At 33.7% G+C, this 10,230-nt stretch overlaps 1 protein-coding gene across 1 annotated transcript in view; it reads left to right on the top strand.

Annotated features, from left to right (window-relative positions):
- Window positions 1-10,230, top strand: part of PKHD1L1 (PKHD1 like 1) — a 150,854-nt gene that overhangs the window by 36,341 nt on the left and 104,283 nt on the right. The window contains exons 15-21 of the mRNA XM_036830501.1: window positions 1,662-1,821; window positions 2,131-2,266; window positions 3,031-3,174; window positions 5,158-5,315; window positions 6,198-6,311; window positions 7,774-7,923; window positions 8,942-9,066. Of these exons, the coding sequence (XP_036686396.1) occupies window positions 1,662-1,821; window positions 2,131-2,266; window positions 3,031-3,174; window positions 5,158-5,315; window positions 6,198-6,311; window positions 7,774-7,923; window positions 8,942-9,066 (987 nt within the window). The remainder of the gene's footprint in view (window positions 1-1,661; window positions 1,822-2,130; window positions 2,267-3,030; window positions 3,175-5,157; window positions 5,316-6,197; window positions 6,312-7,773; window positions 7,924-8,941; window positions 9,067-10,230) is intronic.

The following is a 10,230-nucleotide window of genomic DNA, read 5'->3' as shown; positions in this document are numbered from 1 at the left end:
TTCTCCGCCTCCTTCTACTATCACTTCTTCCTAAACTTAAGCATTTTCTTTTTTAACCAAGTTCACTGGGCCAGTTCAGAGTAAATGGAGTACCTCGTTAATTCCTATTGCTATTAAGTGTCAATACACCTTCAGGCTTTGCCTTGACCTTGGAAAATGAATCCAATTTACCTGCTTGGCAAGAGCACAGAGCTTGCATGAAGGTGACTTGTAATACATCTGGCCCCTGGTATCTGTGCTTCTGCAAACTAGCTTGAAATTTACACTGGCACTTATAATGATGGTTGTGTATTCTGAAATTGAGGCCACTCATGCTGGTTTATTGCACAGTGGTCCCTGGGACCTTTCCAAAGGTAGCTTGTCTTGCCAGTTCATTTTACTCTAATAATATAGCCTTATGTCTAAGTGCATATCGCTTTGGTCACCCACTTTCTACTTTGAATCCTACCTCAGTGACTAACTTTTAAATAATTTTTCAATCTTTAAAGTTCTCTTAGTCTCTGTTATTCATATGATCAAACAGAATAATAATACATATTTTACAGGATTTTGTGAATATTAAATATAATAATGTCTGTGAAGTGCTCAGTTTAGTGTCTAGCACATAGAAAGTGCCTTAAAATATTTTTAAGCTGCCAGTAAGGATACAGAATTTAATGGTTCTTCTCCGAATCCTGCCCCCTAATTAGTATTGCCCACCTTGATTTGACAGAGCTGGCAAACAGGTTCTCAAGGCAGCCAAAAGCCTGATGTAATCCTCCAGTATCAGTTCTATGGGGGAAATGACCCAGAGCCCCAGCATCCTTGCCAGATGGGAGGTAATAAATACCCCTCATTCACAGTCTTACATGAACTGTGGATACTTATTCTCCATTTACAAGAGTATCTGTTGAATGATGTGAGGCAATTTAAAGGAACTCCTAGCTGGCCTCTCCAACGATGGGAGCAGTGGTTACACTGACAGAGATTTAGGTAGGGAAGCAGTAGCTTTTCACTCACCTGTAACAGCTGATTAGTGAACACCTTATCCTGGATAGGCATTTGGATGATGGGCACGGGGCCTCAGGAATCAAGAATTCCAAATTTAAGGTGTGAATCTCATCCAGCTTATTAGAGGGCCATCATCAATCTAATCAGTAAAAGATTCCTGCGGCAGTGTGTTGTTTCCCAAGTTACAAGTGGAGACAATATTTAAGGAACTTAGAGTAAGAACTTTCATCGGTGACACATACAACCACTCAGATACAAAATATATGGTATGTCTAAGTCTGCCTGACATTTTCTTACACACGTTAAAGTATTTAACCTCTGTGTGTCCTCTGTTTTGTGCCAGGAAGTTTATGTTATAACCTACAATGTAATTTTGTTTTAAGATCCTTGAAGATAGGGGATAGTATCTTTTTCAATAAATATTTATTGACTAAACTGAATGAATTCATCGTTCTCTTTATCTCTAATGCAGATATCTTACATAATTCATTTTCTTTTAGCAAACTGCTATGAAACTTAATATTTTAATAGTTAAAATCAGGGATACTTCAATATAAATCATTTAACAAGCAGGTGTTTTATATCATATTGGAATTTTATTCATTGAAAGAAAAATTCATGACAAGTGCTCTGGAGAAAAAGTTACATTCTTGAGTTACACTATTTTCCAGATATTACATTGAAATCTTGCTGCAGGAGTACAGACTAAGTGCTTTTGTGGATGTTGGACTGTACCAGTATAGAAATGTCTATACTGAACAACAAACGGAAGATGCAGTGAATGAAGAACAAGTGATCAAATCCCAGTCGACAATTGTCCAGGAAGTACAGGTTTGCTATGATTATAGATTCACTTTGTAGAAAGTAAATGCTCAAAGATAGGAGCTCTATTTGGTTATTAATTTTACTAGGTAAGATACTGTTTTGGGGGAAAACAGTCATGGAAAATTACTGAATTGTGCCTTGGAATATCTGTAATTATAAACCAAAGAGTCTGTTGTTTGATGACTTACACATTAAAATAGTTTATCATTTGCAATAAGATAGGGCAATGTAGAGGCATTGAATAGCTGACTTATGATGCCTTTAAAATGTATTTTTCCATATAGTAAATATATGCTTTTTTAAATTGGGAAATAGGTTATAACATTGGAAAACTGGGAAACAACTAATGCAACCAATGAAGTGCAGAAGATCATGGTAACCGGCCCATGTGTGGAAGCTAATTTATGTTCATTTTACCAATATAGATTAATCTATAACATGGAAAAAACTGGTAAGTTGTAAATAATAAGGGAGATTTTATTACTCTTCATATATAGACAAAACTATAAAAAGGTGTTTGCTCTAGTCAAATTCTACTGTCTGGAAAATATAGTTTTAATAGTATGTTAGACAAAGAAGCAAAAAAATATATTATGAAGAAAACTCTTCAGACTGGAATAGAAAATGGCATCAGTAAAAACAGCTTTCAGATATATACTATTATTTTCTTCTATAAGGATCATGATAAATGCATATCTAAACACACATAAGGAATTTATGTATCTGTGACTCACAGGTATGAGTTAATAGGAATTAAGTTCACCATTATAGAGATATACATTTCATTTTCTCAAAGACCTATGAGACACTAATTTATCTGTTAATGAAGATATTGCATTTCTGTATTTTATAAAAAACCCTGAAAAAATAATTTTGCTATTTCTGTTAATTGTTTCAATGAGTAAATATTGATGAGTGCTTGCTGTTTGCCAAATACAATGCTTATTACTATGGGAATATTAAAACAATAAAATATGAGCCCTATCCTCGATAGATCACAATCCAATTAAGTACTCAATATTATTGAATTTGAATCAATTTCAGAATGTAATTTCATTAAGTGATAACTGATGGTACAGACTATAGGTACTTTAAAAAATTCAAATATGAGACATCAGTGCTGGCTGTGATAGTGCAGAGATTTCAACTCTTTTTTTTTTTTTTTTTAAAACCCCTAATCATTTGACTTTAATTTTTTGTTAATTCATCGAAAAGTCTGGCTACCTGCTGATGCTTCTGACTTCATATTGCAATCAGCCTTGAATGACCTCTGGTCTATAAAACCGGATGCAGTTCAAGTAATAAGAACACAAAATCCTCAGAGCTATGTTTACATGGTAACCTTTATATCAACTAGAGGTAAGCATGTATTTCATTTTGCAATTCTGTGAAGTTTTTTCTAGGAAACAAGTTTGTATCCTGCGCAACTCCACTGAAAAAGGTAAAAGCGCCATAAAATGACAGAGGAAAGTAAATGGATTCATAGCCTTGATCACCTTCAGGAGAAACAGAAATAAATGGTTAATTTTTTTCTATTGTAATTTAAATTTTAGTTGTACTTCAAGGAGTGTACAACTCCAATGCATGAGATATACACTCTATATACTACAAATACACTATCAGTATAATAGCCTACTTTACATTTAGCAAAAATTAGTGAAGATATTAATTCTGGAAATGAAATTTAAGTGAATCAGTATTTCTCAGGAGACACTAGTCTGGCTAGATCTTGTTTGATAAAAGGATTCTCTGGTCAAATCCCCGTGGGAAACACTGTATACCACAGCTTCTCCTTGAAGGTTGGTGGAGCTCATTATAGAATATTAAAATCCCCAAGGACTCCGGCAATGAGCAACAAACAAAAATAACAATAAAAACAAAAACAAAACAAAAAAACAAAAACAGCAGTGCACCTGTGTTTAATACAGCATTTTCCAAAAGTATTTGACCTCTTTATCCTTTTCAAGTAATGGCTATTAACTTCTTATTACATTTTCAAGTCTTACAATTTTTTTCTTTTAATTTTTTCCTATTTTTCTTCTGCAAGTTTTGTAGTTTTTTTTAAAATTTATTTATTTAATTTGTTTATTTTTGGCTGCGTTGGGTCTTTGTTGCTGTGCGCGGGCTTTCTCTAGTTGCGGTGAGCGGGGGCTACTCTTCGTTGCGGTGCCTGGGCTTCTCATCGCGGTGGCTTCTCCTGTTGCAGAGCACGGGCTCCAGGTGCACGGCTTCAGCAGTTGTGGCTCGCGGGCTCCAGAGTGCAGGCTCAGTAGGTGGCACATGGGCTCAGTTGCTCTGCAGCATGTGGGATCTTCCCGGACCAAGGCTTGAACCCGTGTCCCCTGCGTTGGCAGGCGGATTCTTAACCACTGCACCACCAGGGAAGCCCTCAAGTCTTAACAATTTCAAGTGTCACATTTTCAAGTCTTAAAGCCAAGTTTAGCAACCAATTTGGGTATTTGGGATATTTAGCTCATGAAATAGGTCCCTGAATATGTGTTTGCTTTCTTTGCACAGTCATTATTTTCCAATTCATATAAGTAAAGTGTTACTTCAATGTTTATGTCTCATTTTATGAAGTTGTTAATTTGATTGTTGAGCAGAGAGTAAAGAATTTTGTTTAACATGAATTGAATTTCTAAAAATTTCCCAAAGGTTAGATTGTCAAAATGCTATCTAAATGAAGATATGGTTATCTTTGTTCTCTCAGAAACATATTTTTAGATCAGAGAGAAATTTTAAGACTTCAACAGAAACCTTAAGAAATATGGTAACAAAATCATAACTGGGCAAATTCTAGGACTTTACCCAACAGAGAAAGTCAGTAGGATTCCACTGTTAAAGCATCCTCCCAAAGAAGAGAGACATGTGAGGACAAGGCCTTATTTCTCTCAGCGAGACTGTATAAACAAGGTTCACAGGCATGGGGCTATTTCCTGGAATTCATCTTTGTACTCTATTTGTAACTAAAGAAAATAGCAATTTCCCAGGCTAGCCCTTTATACTAAGATGATGGTACTGGAACAAAACTTAAAGAATTTTTGGAATATTTTATTGCCCATTGATTTTTACCTCATGATCCCAATGCCAACTTTTGTTTATCTTACAAAACTTCCTTTTACGCTACAAAAACAGAACCTTAAATATATAGCACTGCTGTTTTGCTGTTTCTACTATGGCTAAATCTCAGATTCAAGGATCTGCATCTTCTCCATTCATCCTTTTTTTTGTGATAATACAATTCCAAATAAAACCAGTTTTGTTACATCTGAGTTTCTATTATGGATATATTGGTATTTAATTAATTAACTTCTTCAAATTCTGTTTGGTACTTCATTGCAGGAGACTTCGATCTGCTCAGTTATGAAGTATTTGAAGGGAACAATGTCACACTGGCTATTACAGAACAAACCAAAGGAAAACCCAGTTTGGACACATTCACACTGAATTGGGATGGGATCACTTCTAGGCCTCTTACGCTGCAGTCATCAGAAGCTGAAGTATGCTCTGTGTTAGTTTTTTAAACAGAAAGCCACTTAAGCATCAGCCTTCTATAAAAACACATTTTAAGGAGTAGCAATACATCTCCTCCTTGGCATGGTGGGTTGGAGCCAACTCATAGTGAGTGGAGAAGGGAGGAAATATCACAATGACAGAGGGAGTGAAAGGGGAGTTCTTGGATCTGTGCCAACAGGATCCAGGTATCTGCATATGGGGCAGCTGCTCATGAGGAATGTTTGCTTGTGAATTACTGCATTTCAACAACTACCTGTACAATGAGTTTGAGTTAATATTTGTTTGATGACTGAAGATCATGCACTATTTCAAGTCCTTAATTCTAAATATCTGTGCTTTATCAGAGAAATATGGTATGGAAATTATAGACCTCATGAATGTGTGCCAGTTCCTATATAATCCAGAATTATTATTTCTTAAATAATAGTAAAAGATTACAGTATATGTATCTCTTCTTTTGAGAAACAAGGCATTGGAGTATATATTTTTTCCAGTTAATTTTGCATTAATTGGGAAAACTATTCATTTGGAATCTGTTTAATTAGGTGCTAATTCATTTAGGTTTGCCTCATTGCTGTCTTTAAAAAACTACTAAACCAATATGCCTGCCTTATGTAATAACTAAATAAGCTAAGATCAGCCAGTTGGATATAACTATTGTCATTCTAAAATAAAAGTCTTGAAACAGTCATTGGATACTGAAATTATCACGTTAACCTGAAATTATTTAGGAAATGACCTCATAATTATGGCTAACATGGGAATTATGAAATTACTTTTTTAATTAATTAGTAGAATTAGTAGTTAAATTAGTAATGTTCTAACTCTTCATAAAGAAGTTACTAAAGCTCATATTGTTAATTTAGTTTCAGGCAGCAGTGGAAGAAATGGTTAGCGCTAAGTGTCCACCACAAATTGCAAACTTTGAAGAAGGATTTGTTGTGAAATACTTCAGAGATTATGAAACTGATTTTAACCTGGTATGGAATATTGAATGAACTGTGAAATGGACCAGATAAGAAATCATACAAATGTTTGGAATTTTGTCATTTTTTGAATTAGCATTAATTCCTACAACATTTAAAGTCAAGTTGCAAGTATAATTTTGTCATACGTTTATTGGTAAGGGCTGTTCTAGCATCTTCCTGCATTATAAAATGACTCATTTGTAAAAACACACATGAATTTTCTTAATCAAGAGAAAGTAGGCAAGATGGGTAAATGTGAGATCTATAGGGTTTTTTGTTTGCTGTCTTCATTTAGATGCAGAGTATATTCTTTTTCCTCATTGGCTTCAGAGAATACCATTTGTAGTAGAGCGTTATATAGTAATTGCTTCTCTTGCTTCTGGTCAGTTAGTACAGTGCCTAGTCATTATTTATTTCTTGATGAAATACAAAGATTTTTCTTTGATGTACAATAAATTTAAACTATACTTAACTTCCTAATTCTTATTTTGAAGACTTGAGAAAGCCAGATATTCACCATTTCCAAGTGAATACCGTAGGAATAAGGAATATATAGGCTAGCTATTCAATTCAGATCAATACCCCAGAAATAAGTGAGTCCTTAAAAATATATATCATGTCATGCTTTATGCAGATTTATTAGTGAAGAAAAGGGAAAATCATTTAATGGGTTACGTTTTCAACTTGTTTCAATAAATATACATATATTTGGGTTCTCCTATCCTGAATGTAGTACTTGCAGCCAAGACAATTGAACAAGTAGTTTCCCTTATACTCCTTTCGTACTTCATCTCCCATCATCATCATCATCACAACACACATTCTTGGCTACACTTTACCTTGACTCTTTGAGTTTCCCAGCACCACTCTCTCACGTCCCACTTCTTTGCACATATTTTACCCTCTCTCTGATGCCCTTGGCTCCCTTTTCCTTTTAAATTACTCCTGTTTATTCTTAAAGGCAATTCATTTGTTACTTCTCCGAGTCATCTTTTTTGATGCTTTTATGTGAGTTAGATGCCTCCTTTCAGCCTTGGTTTTATAATCCTTGGTTCCTTTGTCCCAAACTGGTAGGATCCTGTGTGTAGGGATAGGGTTCTTCACTATTTGAACCCTGAAGATTAAACAAAAAACAAGCAAATGAACAAACAAGCAAAAATGTGGCATGGAATGAACACAAAAAATCATTTGTGGAAGGAGTGAATAAATATCCTTAAGGAGTTCATAATATAAGGGGAAAGAGAGGACTTGGGAAATAGTCAAATACAGATACAAGGGATTATATGAATATGTATCTAAATGAGTGTTATAGGATGAGAGCCTTAGACTTTAAAAGAAGAGAGAAAACATTCCAAGTTAAAGCAGTTTGGGAAGCAGTGGGATCTGAGTTGAAATTTGAATGACTTAGGTGAAGATGTTGGGGAGTAAAGCAGGGCGATAAATCATGTTTTCATTTGAAATATTATTTCTGTAGGAGCATATTAATAGAGGGCAAAAGACAGCTGAAACTGATGCTTACTGTGGTCGTTATTCCCTGAAAAACCCAGCTGTTCTTTTTGACTCAGCAGATGTTAAACCAAACAGACTACCATATGGAGACATTTTATTATTTCCTTATAATCAGGTAAGCTCAACAAAATGATATGCTAATTAAATTTGTAAAATACCTTGGTAATAAAATTTCATGAAATTTTAAGACAAGGAAAATTGCTTGTCATGTGAAGTCACATCACGTTGGACAGGCACCATGCTTCAATTCTGTGCTTGTGATTTCCTCGTCTGTTGATTCTCAAAAAAAGAAATTTAAAAAATACGTAGTACCGTGCACATGTATTCTGCTTTATCTTATAATTTCAGAAAAAAAATTATTTGCACACAAATGTAAATACTAAAACAATTTAAAATATATAATCTCCTCATTATTCCTTCATTAATTCAGAAGAAACAAAAATAGATAGCCGTCATAGAGTGATCTTGGGTATCCATCCAATCATGGAAAAGTGAAGGAAGATCACGAGCAGAGGAGATGGCAGTTTTAGGATAGGTATCTAAGACTAGCAATCATAGATTTACCCTGTCTCTTGTTTTAAAATTCTCAACTTGAAACACATGTTCTAAATTTCTGAGTTCTAAATATATCTGGCATTTTTAAGGAGTTGTGGACCATTAAAATTAGTATTTAATAACTATTGTATGGTGACTCGTCCATCTCTAAACGTTCAGCTGCATTCACATCCTAGTTAATCTACCTGAATGTTTCTCTGTCTTCTCTATGTGTAATGGAGTTTTAAATTCATTGAACAGTTTAGTTAGAATTGGCCTTAATCCTTATATAGCTCCATGACTAGAGGGAGTGAATTATTTCCATATTTTTAAGGAAATCATATCTAAGAAAACAATAAAAGAATTAATCATTAATTGTGAGGTCACATCAACTCCTTCCTCTTCTATAAAATCTTCCCCAATTCTTCTGCATCTCATTGTCTGAAATTAATCATTCCTTCCTCTGTGTTCTGATACATTTTGTATAAAAAATGCTCAATAGATATTTATTGGATTGGATTGAATTCATTTGAATTGCTACAAAACAATTTATTGGTAAGATATTGTTACTGATTTTTTTTTAAATATTTTCTGTGTAGTTATGTTTAGCATACAAAGGATTCTTGGCAAATTATATTGGTCTAAAATTTCAATACCAAGACACAAGCAAGATTACTAGAAGCACTGATACACAATTTACATATAACTTTGCGTATGGAAACAAGTAAGTTACACTATGAATTTGAAATTTTTAAATTATAGTATGTAAACTATGAAGGTAAACTCTGTTTGTTTGTTTGTTTTTGAGAAATCGTGTGCACCGTGGATCTAACTGCAATTTTTTCTGCCTTCTACATAAGCTTCCTAACAGAGACAGTTGTGCCAAAAATAAATCTATAGATTATGAAAATAAAAATTGGTCTAGTGTCATCATCACCCATGACCATTTAAAAGACAAAACAGTGGTAAACTTTAGAATTTAAATTATATATTATTAAATCTAATAATGTTTCTAGTTACTGAAGTAAGGTAGAAAGAAACTGCCTTAGCGCAAGATTGTCATTAGACTTTGATCACTGAAAAACAAAATGAATGTGTAAATGAAGAAAATAAAATATTTTGATGAACATACCAAAGTTAAGGGAGAAAAGATATTCTTAAATACTTGGTTTGGTTGCCAAAATTAGACACATAAAAATTCAGTTAGAGAAATATAAGGCGAGAAACTAAATGAGTCTCGAGAAAGCTGTTTAATGACTATGATTGTCATAACCTCAAGCACAATTTAGTTCTGCAAAATGATTTTTGCTTTTCATTAATTATTATATCTTCTGAAATTTGTCAATCTTGACTTTGAATTTTCATATACAATACACACAAAAATTTTACTTACAATAAAACAATGACGACACATACACACACATACAACTTTTCTATTTTAAAAAGTATTCCTCATAAATTTTAAAGTCATGCTTATTGAAGTGTAATTTACATAATGTCATAATTTACTCTAAGTGCATAATTCAGTAAGCCTGACAAATGTATACAGTTATGTAATCATTACCCCAGTAAAGATATAGAACATTTCCTCTCCACAATTTTAGAACGTTGTTTTTCATGTAAAGTTTATGTCATAAAATACCCATGGTATGATTTCCATGTCTTCAAAAATATTTCTAATACGTTTCTTTTGTGTTTTTTTTCTGTCATAGCTACATAAAAAATCTTCTCTATCCTGGATCAATCTATATAGTTTTCATTGTACTTTAATATGTAACATTTAAGTTGCTGTCATTCTGTAATATATAGAGAGGACTATTCTATTCTCATCATAGGAGTGGGATTATAAACACTCAGAACTGCCGTGTATGGAACAAGTGTGAGGCAG

The sequence above is a fragment of the Balaenoptera musculus genome, chromosome 17 (assembly GCF_009873245.2).
Source record: "Balaenoptera musculus isolate JJ_BM4_2016_0621 chromosome 17, mBalMus1.pri.v3, whole genome shotgun sequence".
Taxonomy (NCBI): domain Eukaryota; kingdom Metazoa; phylum Chordata; class Mammalia; order Artiodactyla; family Balaenopteridae; genus Balaenoptera; species Balaenoptera musculus.
This window is presented reverse-complemented; position numbering and strand designations above follow the sequence as displayed.